Consider the following 18,014-nt stretch of genomic DNA (forward strand, 5'->3'; position numbering starts at 1 on the left):
GGGACAGTTTGCCCAATATCTAGTTTGCCATAACTGTTACCAGTGTGAATGAATCCTCCCAACCCTCGGGGAAGTAGAGGAATGTTTATAGTCAGTATTAATCTGTATGGTGGAAAGGCCTAGAAATACTTTCAGAGTAGCAACCGTGTTAGTCTGTATCTGCAAAAAGAAGAACAGGAGTACTTGTGGCACCTTAGAGACTAACAAATTTATTAGAGCATAAGCTTTCGTGGACTACAGCCCACTTCTTCGGATGCATGCATTTGTTAGTCTCTAAGGTGCCACAAGTACTCCTGTTCTTCTTTTTTTTAGAAATACTTTGTTAAATGCCATTCTGTAGATAAAGAAAAGTGAGACACAAAGAGATCAAGTGAGTTGTCCAAAGCCACTCATTAATTAGTGCTTGCTTTATGGTAGCATCTCGCCCTCCCCACTTTGTGCTAGGTGCTGTATGAATGGAGTGAGAGACAGTCCCTGGCATGAAGAGTTTACAATCTAAATAGAGAGCACAGAAGAAGGGTGGGAGAAAGGAAGGAGTATTAGCCCCATTTATACAGACTGGGATCTACATTACAGAGTGATTGGGGCTAAGGTCAAACAGGGGGCACTAGTACTTGAACCTGGCTATTGTGATTCCTGGACTAGGACCTTAATCACACCCCTATTCTTCCTCTTAAATAGTCTATGTGGAGGCTAATCCTGTTCCCATTGAAGTCAGTGGGTTTTTTGCCATTGACTTTACTGGAGGGATTGAGGCACAAGTCAATGGCAGAGCTCCAGAGAGGATCCAGGGGAGTCCTGCTATCTAGTTACCCGCACTGACCACTAGACCAATATTGATTGCCATCTTCTTTCTATAAGCCTCCCTGAGTTATTTATTTTATCTTTCAGCTTTACTGTTCTCAAATTCACCAGGACTTCTCAGAGATCAGAAAATGGAGAGATTCTTTGTAGGAACTGTAGAAAATTTTAAGATTAGAGATGGTAATTAGTGAGTGGGATGTTAAATTGGTGGATGGGGGAATTGTTCAGTAGTTTTGTTCAAGGTCCACATATCTTTAGACATCTACATATCTTTCTTTCTGCAGTTTATATAATCCTACTCAGAGCTGATCTTAAGGACCTGTAACCTGCAGCCACAGATGGCACTCCCTCAGCCTCTGATAGGGCATTACGGGTAGGAACAACAGCTTGGAAAGGAAGAAAGAGCTGTAGTTCCAAATGCTGATGGGGACCAAAGCTTTGGGCACTAGGATAATAAATGGTGGCAGGCAGCTGGCAGTGTGTTTGCTTGTCACCAGTGTTCTGCATAGCCAAGCTGCTATAGCACCAGCACACGGTGATAGTGTAGCTAGTTTGGGAACCTACATTATTTGACAGTGTTCCTTTAAGGTAATCATTGTTTATATGAAATAATGGGAAATTCAGAGTTAACACTGTCACACACCACTATGTCAAGTGAGCATGGAAAGGCGACACAGAACATATGGTGCCTAGATCACCCACTACATATTATGGCAATGGTACTATCTAAAATCCTAAAATAGATTAGATCAGATACAGGCTAATCTTAGTAGTAATCCAGCTTTTTTGCCACCCCAAGCAGCAAAAAAAAAAAAAAAAAAAAAAAAAAAGACCCGATCGAGCTGCTGCCGAAGTGCTGCTGAGGAGCAAGACAGCGAGTGAAGGACCCGCGGCCGAGTTGCCGCCACTCCGGACCTGCTGCCCCAACAACGGACACACTGCTGCCCCTTTCCATTGGCTGCCCCAGGCACCTGCTTCCTTCCTAAATGGGAATGTGTTATTGACATCGGTGGGACTAGCATTTGACCCATTTTTGGTAAGAAGTAAACTTTTTTGAGATCCCTAGAACAGTAAGTCACAAAAGGTGAGACAGATTTGCTTGATTCCCCAGGGTCTAACTCAAAGTCCCTGGAAGTCAATGGAGAGACTGGGCTAGGAGGAAAGCTAGCAGGTTGAAGCTCAATCTAGGTAAGACAAAGGTGATGCTGGTATTTTGGGAGAAAACAACAGGAAGAGGTGGTGGAGATGATTCTGACAGGGCCGGCGCAACCCATTAAGCGACTTAGGCGGTCGCCTAGAGCGCTACAATTTGGGGGCCGGCGACCGCGGTGGTATTTCGGTGGCGGGACCTTCCGCCGCCTCTGTGGGGGGCGGCATTTTGGGGTGGGACCTTCCGCCACCTAGGGCAGCAGAAAAGCTGGCAGCGCTCCTGGATCCTGATCCTTTAACTGAGGGACATGCCTTCCTTTTACTGCTACATTTCACAACCTAGGGATCTTATTGGATCTTGGTGGCTTCTGGGTATCTATAAATGGAATAGAAAGCTCATGTTAGCTTAGGGCAGGGTTGGACCAATGTATAAGAAGAACAGAAGGAAAGAAATATAACCTAGAGAGACCTGCAGCACGAGAAGCTCATTGTCTCAGTCTTTTACCTTATGAGTTTTTAGAAGGCAATTAACCAACAATGTGGTAAGATAATAAATAGTTGCTCTATTATATTTCTGAATTTAAAATGTGCTACTTAAACTACAGAAAACAACCACCATTCCTCTTCTCAGGAAATTAAATTTAACCCACTAGGATTGTAGAAACATGAAAGAATAATTAGGTTCTGAGATCAGTAGGAAAAATAATTAATTCAGGAATTAAATTATATAAATATTTGCCATCTTCTATAGCGTTCATCCCTGCAGTATCTAAGCACTATTATTATCTGATGAATAATATCACTTCCATTGCGGAAGACTGGCACGTCTCCCACTCTTCAGCTTTTGTCTTTTTCGCTTTGATTTTCTGACTTTGGAAAAAATATCATTGTCCAAGGCTAGCCCTTACCACCTGAACTCACTGAGGCAGTGAATTAGCGATTCGGGAAAACTCAGCTCCTCTGAGCATGGGCACAGTTTTCTGTGAGCCTTGAATGTCAGTTTATGTCAGACATTAATAGGAGGCTAGAATTTCAGATGGCAAGAAGGGCAATGTTCTCTTTCTATTCAGTGCTGTTTGCGCTACTGAACTTATCGGGGGGGAAATGAATCTGCTGAGTGGGGTTGAAATTCAGGAGTGCAAAAAGCAAAAGAACAGATCATGTCCTCTGCTCCTAAGTACTAACAGCAGGAACAAATATTGTTGGTTGGAGGGAAGATAAATCTAAGTGGGATCACACTCCTCCATTCCCTCTGGCTCTACAAAAGCCCCTATATATGCTCTTGTGAGTATCAGGAGCATGGATGAGTAGAAAATGGATGGGGATTTATGAGTGTTGGCATCAGCTCCCACAATCCTGCAATGAGCTGTGCACAAGCAGACCCCTGTGCCTGCATAGAGTCCCACTGACTTCACTGAAGTGGAGATCATTGCAAGAGGGGGCCTTGGTCCACATGTCCACATTCTCCTGCTCTATGCTCTCAAACCCCTCACTGGGAGCCCAGAGGGGAGATGGGGTGGGAGGGGACTGACCCAGGCACCGACTGAGGCACCGTTAAGAGTTCATTTGGGACTGCAGTGGGAGTTTTGTTTGTGTAAGGACTGGATGACTGAGCTCTTGCTGTTGTTAGCAGCTGCTGTTGTCATCGTCAAATCGTGTAGCCACAATTACCCAGTGTGATTGGATTCATTCCTCTCTGAGCCTATTAGCAGCTGTGCATTTCATTAGACAAGCAGAGGGGACACACTTGCTTCCCACTCCTATAGTTTTACCATACTGCAGTTACTATTCATAAAAGGTGCATTCAGGAAATGGTGTGCTAGATAATAGCTCATGCAAAACAGATGGCACAACAGCTCTGTCTTTCTCTGGGGTATAAAGAAAAACAGGGCTCTGAATTGTCTGGAACTGTTCTGAACAAAATTACTAACAAATGGTTCTGTGGTCTTAAAATCCGAACAGCGTGTTTATCTGCCTATATTTTATTTAAACCCTGACCTTGGAAGAAAATAGGAGAACAATAATCATGGATGTTGAGAAATCCAATCGCAGATGAAAACTGCTAGTTAAATAATCCATTAGTTTACAACAACACGTACAACAGCAGCAGAGTTTCTATTGCGCCTGGTAAGACATTTCAATTTGAAGTGGAAAGATTTGGAACTTCCTTTCAGCACAAAAAGAAAAGCTTCATTCTAATTGTTCAGGAGCCTTAAAACGTTCACAGTTTTGAGCTCTCCTCTAACAAGAAAAATCTCCATGCAGGCTGAAAAAATTAGCTCATTTGTTACTGAATCATTTATTACATTTTAAGCTGAAGTTTTTAGAAGGGTGACAAAAATAAAGACTACCAAACACCAGGGTTTTAGAGCTAAATGAAGTTTTTGTTTGATTTTTTTTGTGCTGCCTGTTTTTGTGACATAAATAACTATAAGGCTTGTGAAGTCCTGTAGTTTCTTTCTTTTTGAAGTAGGTTTTGCTTTGCCTCCAATTAAAATTTGCAACAAAAAACTTGTTTCATTGGAACAAAAGTAGGTCTTTTCATTTTGAGAGATTACTCAGAGATCAGTCTTTTGGGCTATAGGAGCCACTACATCTCTTTATAATAGAAACCAATAATTTTGGAGAGCCGTATAGAAAATATTATTTTGTAACTCCCTAGTTTTAAGGCAATGAAGGGATACAGCTAACAATTTAAAATTCAGGCCCACACTAGACAGTGCCTCATCTCTCATACCGTGCACTTACTGTATACCTGGATCAGGGCACTACAAGGTTCATCCAGCCCTAGCTCAGAACACAGTTCCACTCACATGGGCAGCCCCTGTCTCAATCTCCATGGGCAAACAACATAATCACCAGCAATAGTTTTCTCATCAGATACTTTACATAAATTTATTTCATTTGCCAGTGGTTGTGTTCACTGCTTCCCCTGCTTCTGAGCTAAATATGGAAAAGACAAACCATAGCTGTATGAAGCCATATGCCATGTATGCCACAGGATGTAATTTTAATGTTTGGCATCAACATTTCTTGAGATGGATCAATTTTTTTTCTTCACTGGATATTGCTGGCTCTTTTTATCTATGAAAGATCCAGTAAGCATAGGATCATAGAATCAAAGAACTGGAAGAGACCTCAAGAGGTCATCTAGTCCAGTCCCCTGCACTCATGGCAGGGCTAAATATTATCTAGATCATCCCTGACAAGTGTTTGTCTAACCTGCTCTTACAAATCTCCAGTGATGGAGATTCTACAACCTCCCTATGCAATTTATTCCAGTGCTTAACTACCCTGACAATGGCTGAGATACCCCTGGAGATCTAGGGAAAGGTCAGATGGAAAAAGGGTTGGTGGTGTGGATAGGTGTCCCCATCCAGTACTGTCAGGGATGGACTGGACTCCCTTCAGTAAGAAAGTAGGCATCCAGAGCCCATGAAAGAAGGGAAGTGAGCTGCCACAGAATATAGAAAAAGGGCTCAAAGTAGGGGAGTTGGAGAACCCTAGATGACAGGATACAAAACAGGGGGTGAAAGAGGGGAATGAACATTCCTGAGGAGAAAGTGGAGAAAAGGAAGAACTGGCCGAGCAGGCATCAGAGGAAAAGGAAACCTGAAAGTGAGGATGGGCTGTCCACAGAATGTTCACTACCAGGGCCTTGAGAGGAGGAACCCCAAGATACATTAGTCGGATTAGGAGAATAAGGGGCCATCGGGAAATGAGATGATGAAGGGCTAGGACTTGCCCTGCCCCAAAAGAATGAGGGCAAAGGGGAGGAAACTAGATCCCTGAATTGCCCCTGGTGTGAAGACCAGTGATCTGAAACAGAATTACGGGCACATCCCCCACCCACCAAGTGTGAGTTCAGTGGGTAGAGGCAGGATAACCACCCTGGGGGCAAGCACAGGAAAAAAGTAACTGGTGCCTCCTCTAAAGAAGAGCAGGTGCTAGGGAAACGGAACCTCAGCATTCAACAAGCAAGGGAGGGAGGTGTGTGGCAGAGTGCTGGGAGCTAACAGTGACCCAGCACTCTGATTTTTAGGCACCAATTAGTTCTCCCAGAGAAGGCTGATTGGGGATATACAGTTAATTAGCTGATCAGGCTCGGAGGGTTGATCAATCAGTTAGCCATCAGCCAAGAGGTATAAAAGAAGACGCAGGGAGTGAGGACCTTAGCTAGCTGAATCTAGTAAGTGCTAATATATTGAAAAAGGGAGACCGCAGTTCCTCCCTGGCCCTGTGGGAAAGAGCAAGAAGTACTGTAAATACTTTGCTGCATGAATGTATGGGTGCTAGTGATATAAATAAATTCACACAAAGTTGCCACTTACTGAAGAGTCTGAGAGGTTTCTGGGGCACCAGAGGATGGACCATGCCCTTACAGGATCAGTCTGGTCCAACTCTCTTTCTCCATATAGGAAAACATATGAAAAGTTCATCTCTTGAAGATCTCCTAACCAGCATCTGAAAAAAAAAATGTGTAGAGGCCTCACTGGATTATGTGGTATGCATTGTGGGAAATGAATGAGGGTTTACTGCAGTCAGTAATTACACTCCTCACTCATCTAAAATGCCAGGTTTGTAATTGCTACCGCTACTCTTCCTGGGAACATAATAATAGTAAAAGGCTCACTGTGTCAAATACTTGTTCCTAATTATTGCACTTGGGTTCTGTCAAGTGCAAATTAAATATAGGAAACAGTAAGGGAAGAAAATATGTCAAATGGCAGGTGTGTTGATCATGACCAGGATAGATGATAAGGGGGCATTTTATTACTCAATCTTCCTTAAGTTCTCCTTAGCTTCTGCTTCAAAATGGTAATGGTAAATGCTGCCCAGTCTAAGTTATGCTTCTTCCTCCAGTATTTCACCTGTCAAAATCGGGATTCGTCTTAACAGCAATGGTGAAAGCCTGGCCCCATGTAAGTCAATGGCAAAGTTTCCTTTAACTTCAGCGTAGTCAGAATTTCACCCCATATGTATAAAAAGGGGAGTAGGGACACATGGTAGATGAACGAAACCCAGATGCTTTTCAAATGTAGAATATGCTTTTCAAATGTAGAATACTGGAGTTAATGGCAAATGGCACAGTCATCCTTCTGGAAAACCAAGACACCTATTTGTACAACTGCTGCATTAACTATGCAGAGATCTGGACAAGTTCTATGGGGATGAACTTTGCCTTCTCATTTCTATCCTGCTGAAGCTGACGTCTCGGCTTGTAATTATTAATTAACTATCCTGGTAGTGGCAGTGCAGCTGTGCATCTCAGCTGTAATTCACAGCGAGAGACACGGCCTCAGGGACCTGGGAGCTATTGGAAATGTCGACCAGGTATCACAAAGCAGCCGCGGATGGCAACCTGGATCTGTTGAAAGAAGCCACCAGAAAAGATCTCAATACTTCAGATGAAGACGGGATGACACCCACCCTCTTGGCAGCTTACCATGGGTACCTGGAGGCAGTGGAAGTCATATGTAGGAGAGGGTAAGCATAGCAGTGCTTAGTCTCCCAAAGCCTGCCAGACAAAATTATAGCTAGTAGTTGCCTTCCATTAATGCAAATTGTGGAGCAAACAGATCATTCCTTCTTCTCTAATTGACTTGGATGTGATGCTGGGGTTATGGTGGTGGTGGGAATGGGACTTAACATTTAAACCAATATTTGTAGTTTGTTTTATACCTGGTTTCAGTAGCTTCTTCATTTCAGTTACGCTGCCTTAGGCCCTGATCCTGTAAACTGCTCTGGGTGACTAGACTCCTGTATTCTTGTTGAGCCCCATTGAAGTCAATGGGGCTACAGGGGGCTGCCTTCATGAAGCAGCTTCCACAATAAACACTTCAAGACAACAGGAGATTGGCCATTGACTTCAGTGGTGGATGTCACGCCCTTTGTTTTAATATTCCTTAGAAACTGGCTCAGCAGAGAAATGCCTCCTTGATAAGTCAACAGCAGCAAACACTACATTTTATCAAAATGTTAATGCCACTTGTATCCAAAGAACAGATAGTTTGTAAATGTAAATACCTAACAACCTCACGGTGATTTTCAGAAGGAAACCAGAATTGTGTGTTAGAGAGGACTGAACACAAAATTATGATTTCTCTGCTGTTCATGGTATTAGAAACAATCGTAATGCCTGAATAGCATTCAGAGCTGTTGTTGGAGTTTTAGTTAGGCTTCTTGCAGACTGAAAAGGAATTAAATATAGAGTATACCTCCAGGAGCTCTCTCTACTTTGGTACTTGGTAGCAGTCATATTTCTAATTCTAATTACTAAATGTACAAATAGTGAAAAATAACATAAAAAGTCACTCCCTCCTCTAGATTATCCACTGTATTCTGTCTCCTCTGACTTTGTCTTTTAGGCTTTGATCCTGCAATAAGATTCACCAGAGGATACTTTTTTTTTTCCTGTGCTGGGTCCCATTGAAACAAATGTTCTTTCTAGTATGAGAGGGAAATTAAATCAATTGGTTCTTTCATATGGGGTACAATAAACCAGAGGGAAGATCAGAAAACCAATGAAAAATTAATGGTTGTTTAGACGTGTTTTGTCTTTTTCTTAAAGACAGAATGTAAACTATAGAATGCAAATGGGTTCTGTGCGTGGTAAAGCGTAACAGCTAGAGGTTCCTCTTTGCTCATTGATCTTAGGTGTGGCAGTAGTAATACTTTATTACCCATAAAGGAGGCCTATAAACGGTGTGGTTACTGCTATAACCTTAGGAGAAGCAAAAATAGATCCTGAGCTGCTGTATATTGACAAACCTCTATTGAAGTTACTGAAGTCAGCAGAGCTACATCAGTTTACAGCAGCTGAATTTTTGACCCATAATGTTTAGAAGATAGAAGAGAAGGAGCAACTAACAGAGAAAAAGAAGATAAGATTATATTTTCCTAGGTTCCAATGTCCCATGTATGATGTGTAAATTAGGGCATGTGTCACGGAGCATCCAAACTTCCACAAGACTGTTTTCTCTCTTCATTTTTAATCTGATAGCTTTTTAATTCAAATCAGCTTGAGACAGGACATCTTCGGGATGCTGTTGCCGTTGAGAGCCTCAAACAGTAGTTACAGCTTTCAGGAACTCATCATCCATTTTAACCTGAGATTCCCTGACTTTGTAGGTAGTCCAGGGTGACTCACAGAGACACTGTTAAAGTCTGAAAAACGTCCGTTTGGGTCTCTGGGAGATGCTGAATTTTGGAAGGTTTTCAAATGAGGCTCCAGTCAGATGACATTTTCTTGGTAGCTATTATTTTTAATAAAATCCTCTTATCCTCGAAGCAGAGCAGCTTTCTACAGTTTCCTGACAGAGACACTCACATACAGTGGAAGTTTTTCCTCAGAATGGTTGCAGATTTTCAGGCTCTGAAACTTGGAAGGTATTCATACTAATGTAAAACAAAACTGCAGTAATAATGAGCCATTGTTATCTACATTGCACTTTGCCCTCACAGTCATGAAGGGGCAGATTGTGCCTGGCTTCTGTATACTGCACAAGTGGAGGAGAAAGCGAGAAAGCTTTCCCCCTATTTGCAACCCCAGTGACTGGGAGAATCAGTTCCTTTGAGTTATCAGGCCCGCTGCTTCCTAGTGCCTAGGAGTGCAAGAGAGCACGAAGAAGGCAAACCCATAAACACATGCCTAATTTTATCCATTGTCCCGTTGAGCTGAGTTAGAATCAGCACCTACTTTGCAAAGTGCTTTGAGATGCTAGGATGGAAGGCATCAGAAGGGAAAATAATTACAAATGATTGACGGCTAAAATTATGGACATAGGCAACCACCTTTTTAATACACATCACAATGAGAGAAAGGATGGCCTAGTAAGGATGCTAGTCTTATTGGGTTTAATTCCCTACTTCACCTCATGCTTCCTTTGGGACAATGGGCAAGTCATTTAGTCTCCCTGTGCTCCAGTTCCCCCCGCTGTAAAATGGGGGTGGTAGCACTGTCCTACATCACAGGGTTGTGAGGATACACTAGAAGTTGTGAGGTGCTCAGATACCATGGTAATGGGGGCTGAATAAATAACGTAGAATTAATGGTGACTCATTTAAAGCGTCTCTTCCAGTGACATTTGATGCCAGAAATTGATGCCTGCTGGAGATTTTGTGATGATACAATCTCTTTCATTCACATTAGGTGAACTAGGCTCTGAACTTTAAAATCTGTGAAAAAGTGTGACCACACCGGTAAAAGGATGCACAAAATTGAGTTCTCTTTTGAGCCACTGATAATATCATTTAAATCTGCCCAATATGAGAGAAAAGATTCCCATTTATTCTAATCCATAGACATCAGGTTTGTGTGAAATTAATGCAAGAGGGAGAGAGAAACTATACTTCTCATTGGCTTTAAATTAAAAGGAATGGATATGACAATTTTATTTTCAAATGAGTTTCTGCTTTTAAAAACCCAGGGGCAAAAACAGTTTAAGAAGAACAAAGGAGTTGAAGAAAAATGATAGCTTCTCTCTGAACTATATTTAATTGCAGTGAAGACAAATGTGTAGCATCAGGGCTTTGCTCCTAATAATTTACCTATTAACTATCATAAAAGTTGCTTCCATGGACCCTGTAAGTATTTATTGCGGCAGTCGAATACTGTAGTCTCCACCCATTGTGCCTGCATTTTACATTCAAAAGGAAAGGCTCATCAATCATTCTTAAAAACATTTTGAGTGAAATCCTGGTCTCATTGAATTCAATGAGAATTTTGCCATTGACTTCAATGGGGCTAGGATTTCACTGAATCTAGGGTCTGATTCTCCTCCCATTGAAGTCAATGGTAAAACTCTCCGAGGTGCCCATCTGAGACACCATTCCTGAACAGCTTCTCCTTGGCTGGGGATGGGGATGGTAATTTGTTGTTGGCCTACATGAGGCATGAAACCCCCTCAGTCATACTAGCTGGCTTGTTGGCAGGTGCAGCATGCCCTCACCCACTCCCCACCCCTCTGCTCAAGGGGGTTAGTGAACAAGCATGGAGTATCTGCCGTCAAGATCTGGGAACCCCATGCCAGGGTACAAAGGACGGTTCTTATGCCTATGTGGGCCTGTAGTCAACATCACATTCTAGCCCTAAGAGTTTGCTCAGTACCACAGAGGGAGTTGGTGTCAGGGCTGGGATTAGAGCTCAGGCCACACATTCAGCCACGTTCAGCCCTGGACTAAGCGGGTGCAACACCATTAAAGACAGTGGAGTTGCACCCACTTGTCTTCAGTAGAGCTGCATCCACTTACAGCAGGGCTGAATTTGGCCCTGGATCACATTCATTCCCATTGCGTTGAGTGCTATGTTTGAGCTGTGTTTTGACATGCCCACCTTACTCCTATTTTGCTTTTCAGCGGTGACCCTGACAAGTGCGACATCTGGGGGAACACACCTCTCCATCATGCGGCTTCTAACGGTCACATTCACTGTGTCTCATTCTTGATTAACTTCGGTGCCAATATATTTGCCCTGGATAATGATCTGCGCACTCCTCTGGATGCAGCTGCCAGCAGGGACCAGCATGAATGTGTCAGAATCCTAGACAAAGCTGCTACTGAACAGAATGTAATGAATCCCAAAAGAGTCGCCAAACTCAAAGCCCAGGCCCCAAGGAACGCAGAGAAACAAATCAAAGAATGTGAAAAGCGCCAAGAGAAACACCAACACGAAATGACCAGGAATTTTAACAAAGAAAAGTTTGGATCAATGAGTTCTACCAGTGGGACAGCCTCCAGGACAAAGGTGTCCAATTTCTTTACTCCAAATACATTGGGCTCTTTCCCCAAAAATCTGAAGGACACCTTCAGGATGAAGGCAAAAAAGAAAGATGAAAACACAGGTGACCAGGAAGCACAAAGGAATGGCCAAGAAGATGATAGGGCTGGAAGATCTACCGTGATGGATGTATTCGGTGAAAAAGATGAGGATGAATTATTATGTAATGACTTTAAAGGGAAAAATATTTCCGAAGATGATAGCGAGCAGGAGCATGTGTCCATTTTCAAACGGCCAGGTCTCGGCAATATTGTGTTTAGACGTAATTTGTCTGCAGGGATAAATGCTGAAGAGATGTTCTCAGAAAAAGAAGAAATAAGTTTTAAAATGCCAACTGAGCTTTTTCGGCATGAAAGGGCTGAGAGCAAGAGTGAGCTAGATACTGAAAATGATTTCGATGTCCCTTGGAATGAGGATGAAATTGGATGGGATGACGATGAAGCTGAGAGCACCCCTCTTGAGGTATTTCTGGCATCACAGAATCTGAATGAGTTTATTCCTGTCTTCATGAGAGAAAAGATTGATTTAGATGCCCTCATGCTATGTTCTGATGAAGATCTACTGAGCATACAAATGCAGCTGGGCCCAAGGAAGAAAGTCCTCAGTGCAGCAGATAGAAGAAAGCAGGCACTGGAGAAACCTGGAAAGCTTGTAGATACTCGCTTATAAATAAATGTGCCTGTTGCAATAACTATGTATTAATTCATCATCCTTTTGCTATTTTAAAGCCATGTATGGTTCTTTTCAGCCATCTTCCATGGGAAAAGACAAAGAGGTTTCCAGATGATTAAGAGTGCACAATGGGACCAATAAAGAACATCAGTTTGAATGGATGACCTTTAGATCCTGACAAAAAGAAAGAGTATGCAGATAGGTAACAAAGAAAGGGGCAGAAGATGTTGAAAAGGCCAAGACTATAACAGGGTTCAAAAAAGAACTAGATAAGTTCATGGAGGATAGGTCCATCAATGGCTATTAGCCAGGATGAGCAGGTATGGTGTGTCCCTTGCCTCTCATAGAATGTCAGGGTTGGAAGGGACCTCAAAGCAGGACCAATCCCCAGACAGATTTTTGCCACAGATCCCTAAATGGCCCCCTCAAAAATTGAGCTCACAACCCTGGGTTTAGCAGGCCAATACTCAAACCACTGAGCTATGCCTCCCCCCTGTTTACCAGAAAGTGGGAATGGGTGACAGGGGATGGATCACTTGATGATTACCTGTTCTGTTCATTCCCTCTGGGCACCTGGCATTGGCCACTGTCAGAAGACCGGATACTGGGCTAGATGGACCTTTGATCTGACCCAGTATGGCCATTCTTATGTTATTACATTCTTATATAAAAGAAATAGTTCCAGAGATGAATCCTTCCCACCTAAAGATCATGCTAGGCATATCTTCTTTTTACAGTCTTAATGATTTAAAATATTACTGATAGCCAGTTACATAAAAGTCTTCCCGGCACTCTATAAGCAATGCACCACAAGGCATTTCCAACCACCAGAGATCTTTGATTTTCTGTACCACAAAATAAGATAATTTTCAGAATCTGAATAGATTGCTGCAAAGTGTCTTCACTGACACTATTTGAGAACTGAGTGATTGATCTTGACATTGACTCTATAATAGGTTATGAATGAATGAATGAATGAATGAATGAACGAACGCTTTGTGCCAATAAGTTTCATATTCTTGTCATTCATGTTTTCTCACTCTTCAAGAGATATTCCTTAGTTTTTTTAAAAAGTGAAACTCCTGACAGAGCCACATTTAGTTTGAGTTGTATGTTCCTCTTTCTCGTCACATTAGTTGCAAAAGTTATTGTTCGATAATGGATACAAGGGCCTCCTACAAGAAGATGTAGAGTGGTTTTTTATTGGGGCAGGGGGGTTGGCTAGCATTTGTATCAGTTTCATTTGACATGCCCTTTGCTTGGTCTCTAAAGAAATGCATTTTCCCTGCAGAGTTCTGGAAATTAGGACCCTAGCATTTCTAATGGAATTTGTAATACTTTTGCCCTGTATTTTCTACTGGTCACTCATGGTCTCAACTTGGAAGCTGTATGGGACAGGGTGTATATACCCATGGGGAAGAAGGAAAAATAACTCTCTGTCCTAGACGGAGGCATGCACAGCTGGCCTCCCCTCATTAGGGAAGCATGCCTTCAAAACGAAGTGATGGCACTATGCAGGAGGGCCTTGATTCCAAGGAGGACCAGCCTCTTCCTGGTTACTGTATTGAGAAGACCTCTGCCTACAAGATGTGATTGCTCAGAGGGTTAGATCCTCCGTAGGACTGCTGGGGCAGTGTCCCCTAGAGAGCCAGGGCTGTGTGATGGGAGTTAATCCCTCCTCTTAACCCATGTTGCACTTGTTGGGCCTAGCACCTGAAGTCAACTGGATCCTAAGCTGGGGGGAGAGGTAGATAGGCTGGAGGGTAGAGGTAGGGTCCAGAGTGACCTAGACAAATTGGAGGATTGGACCAAAAGAAATCCGATGAGGTTCAACAAGGAAAAGTGCAGAGTCCTGCATTTAGGATGGAAGAATCCCATGCACCGCTACAGGCTGGAGACCGACTGGCTAAGCAGCAGTTCTGCAGAAAAGGACCTGGAGATTACAGTGGATGAGAAGTTGGGTATGAGTCAGCAGTGTGCCCTTGTTGCCAATAAGGCTAATGACATATTGGGCTGCATTAGTAGGAGCATTGCCAGCAGATTGAGGGAAGTGATTATTCCCCTCTATTTGGCACTGGTGAGGCCACATCTGGAGTATTTCGTCCAGTTTGGGGCCCCCACTACTGAAAGGATGTTGACAAATTGGAGAGAGTCCAGCGGAGGGCAACGAAAATGATCAGGGGCTGGGGCACATGACTTACGAGGAGAGGCTGAGGGAACTGGGCTTGTTTAGTCTGCAGAAGAGTGAGGGGGGGATTTGATAGCAGCCTTCAACTACCTGAAGGGGGGTTCCAAAGAGGATGAAGCTCGGCTGTTCTCAGTGGTGACAGATGACAGAACAAGGAGCAATGGTCTCAAGTTGCAGTTGGGGAGGTTGGATATTAGGAAACACTATTATACTAGGAGGGTGGTGAAGCACTGGAATGGGTTACCTAGGGAGGTGGTGGAATCTCCATCTTTAGAGGTTTTTAAGGCCCGGCTTGACAAAGCCCTGGCTGGGATGATTTAGTGGTGTTGGTCCTGCTTTGAGCAGGGGGTTGGACTAGATGACCTCCTGAGGCTTCTTCCAACCCTAATCTTCTATGATTCTATGACCCAATTACTTTGCTGGAGCTGCCACAGTCTGGTAGATTTTCAAAGACAAATAAAGTACTTAGAGGCTGCATTACTCATTAATGGGAGCTGGGCCTCTAAATCCCCTAGGTGGCTTTTGAAAATCTCCACCTGTACATACAGGATTTGTGCTGTTGCTCAGCTGTGATCATAGAAAGTACATTAAGAACAGCCATACTGGCTCAGACCAATGGTTCATCTAGTCCAGTATCCTGCTTTCTGACAGTGGCCAATGCCAGATGCTTCATAGGGAATGAACAGAACCGGGCAATGATCAGGTGATCCATCCAGTCCCAGTTTCTGGTAGTCAAGAGAATTAGGGACATCCAGAGCATGGAGTTGCATCCCTGGTAATCTTGGCTAATAGCCACTCATGGACCTATCCATGAACTTGTCTAATTCTTTTTTGAATCCAGTTTTACATTGCCTTTGTGGACACTGGCACCAGTTTTTAAATCTATTTAACACTTTTCATGATCCACTCGTTTTGCTCCTTCCTCCTGTTCCTTAGTTTGTTGAAACAACATATCTTCTTGCCTCAACCAGACTTTACACTGTTCATTTTCCTCCACCGAAGACAATGTATTATGCGTCAACACTTCTTTCTATTAGGCAGTTATTCTGGAGTCCCATGCGGTGAAACTTACAATAGCTGCAGGGCTCAGAACACTAATTAAACCAGACAGCATTTTTTTTCCACATAAAAAACCCCAGTAGATAATTAAATGTTTAAGAAAGAAAGAAAGAAAAAGGATCTTGAAAATATTTATGTGCGTGAAGGCGTCCTAGCTGAGCCCTTTGACAAGAGGCTCACGAAGGGCCAAATCCTGTCATCCTTGGTCAGGCAAGTTGATTTAAAAACTCTGTGGGTTTTGCCTGAGTACAGACTGTTGGACTGGGCCCATGATTACCCTCCTGTTCCTTATTTACCTGCTAAATGCCACCTGCATTGACTTTTCCACATGACTGGAATCCAATTACAATTTGCAATCTCCCCTCACCCCTGGCTCACCCTACACATTACCAGTGTTTATTTAGGACTCTCTCACTACATCATCAACCCATCTGTGAATAAAGCCACTAAAGATGGAACTGCTACATGGAAACCTTTACCACAGAACAGTCATAGGTAATTCTATGCTGATTTGTTGCCTGTTTTGACTGGAGTCTTAGTAGAAATAAATAACCAATCTCTGTACTGTGTTGTACAGTTAAAATATAGCCAACAAGAAATTGGACCAGAGTACATACAATGTAATAGGTATAAAATGGCTCTTTGTGCCAAAGTTTCAAAGGTATGCAGACTCACCTAAAGATGCAGATAGTCACTTAATGGAATTTTCAGAATTATTTATCTGCATCTTTAGGCACATAAATACCTTTTAAAATCTGACCCTTTGTATTTCCACTTGTAAATCTACTTTATTGATACCAACTTTGAGATTCAGCGACACCTCCTAATGGTGCAGACAGCAAAATCCTATGTGGAGGCTAACTGCCTGGATGCACATGATAAAGTTCCTTCATTTTAAATGATAAACAAAACAAACAAATATTTCTTGAAGCAATTCCCTTGAAGAACAACATCTTTAATAAGTGGCTCCTACTGTAGAACAGCCCTCTGGCCACCTGTTAATATGCTACAATTGGGAGGGATGCATTTTAGTTCTTCATTTATGAAATCTGCAGTGTCATTTCCTGAAGCTCTTTCATAAGCAGCTCTCCTTGTTTAAACAAACCCTCTGCCCATTCACAAGTCTATATAGTTGGCCCAAAATTCGACCCATTAGTAATAATGGCCTACATTTATACGGTGCCTTTCATCCAGAAGGATTTTATATACTATGGGTAAAAGCATCCAGTCAAATCTATGCCTGCATAATTATTTGTTGAGCCCCACTGGTGTGCTCAGCCCTGTATAGCATACAGAAGCAGTGGCCACTTCCCCATGGAGCTTACAGTCTAAACTGGACAGGCAGCACCGTGAATACAAAATGTGCTGCATTACCAGAGACTGGAAAGTCCAGTCTCAAGAGTGAGGCAGAGTTGGCTTGTTTTCTTTTCCCTCAGCCAGGGCCAGCTCCAGGCACCAGCTTCTCAAGCAGGTGCTTGGGGCGGCCGCTCCGGAGAGGGGCGGCACGTCCAGGTATTCGGCGGCAATTCGGCGGACGGTCCCTCACTCCGCCTGGGAGTGAAGGACCTTCCGCCGAATTGCCGCCGCAGATCGCGGCTTTTTGGTTGTTTGTTTGTTTTGGCTGCTTGGGGCGGCCAAAACCCTGGAGCCGGCCCTGCCCTCAGCAAGTAATTTACTACAAGGGACAGCCATGTTGATACTTGCAGTGCTAAAAATCACAGGAAGAGGCAGCACAAATTAGATAGAAAAAGTTGTTTTAATTGTCTATAAAAAGAGTTTTAACAAATAAAGGACAATAAAATGAAAGATTACTAAAAATAAAATAGTTTCCCCTTCATTTTAACTTACATGTCTGTTGCACATGATACTCATCCTGAGGTTGTACCTCTGGGATTTGTGAAAGAAGAAAAATATATAGATCTAGGCTGGAATTTTCAAAGGAAGGTAAGGGAGCAAGGCATACAACTCCCCCTGAAGTTCAGTGGGACTGGGCACTTAACGTTCCTAGGCTCCTTTGGAAATCCCATCTGAACGTGCTGCAATTTTGCTACAATTAAATGGCCCTCTCAGTCTGGTATTGGAAATGCTAATAGAAAATACAGAGAGAAATGTCAAGTCAGAAAGTGAACCATCTGATACAGCACCTTGATAACAGCCACATTTTGGCAACTATTTAACATAATCCCCAAATGGAAAACGACCAAGAACTATTTTTACTAGAGATGGGAGCAAGCTGTAATGTTCAGATTCAGCTCTGAATGTTTACAAAGTTGGGGGGCATTTGGATCTGGGTATTTAGTTTGGTTTATGAAAACTGGATCCAGAGTTCAATCCAAACTTCCCAAAAGTTTAGAAATGTCCACT

General features: G+C 42.9%; 1 protein-coding gene across 2 annotated transcripts; it reads left to right on the forward strand.

Annotated features, from left to right (window-relative positions):
* Window positions 1-2,368: 2,368 nt before the first annotated feature.
* On the forward strand, window positions 2,369-12,422 carry ANKS4B (ankyrin repeat and sterile alpha motif domain containing 4B). 2 transcript variants are annotated; one of them, XM_065559972.1, is made up of 2 exons: window positions 2,369-2,495; window positions 11,311-12,422. In XM_065559972.1, exons 1-2 carry the CDS (start codon window positions 2,491-2,493, stop codon window positions 12,398-12,400), a joined length of 1,095 nt encoding a protein of 364 aa, XP_065416044.1. In that variant the 5' UTR covers window positions 2,369-2,490; the 3' UTR covers window positions 12,401-12,422. The 2 variants fall into 2 exon arrangements, with proteins under 2 accessions (XP_065416044.1, XP_005304792.1); XM_005304735.4 differs by lacking the exon at window positions 2,369-2,495 and adding an exon at window positions 4,890-7,440.
* The last annotated feature ends 5,592 nt before the right edge of the window (window positions 12,423-18,014 follow it).

Source organism: Chrysemys picta, chromosome 10, assembly GCF_011386835.1.
Source record: "Chrysemys picta bellii isolate R12L10 chromosome 10, ASM1138683v2, whole genome shotgun sequence".
Lineage (NCBI taxonomy): Eukaryota > Metazoa > Chordata > Testudines > Emydidae > Chrysemys > Chrysemys picta.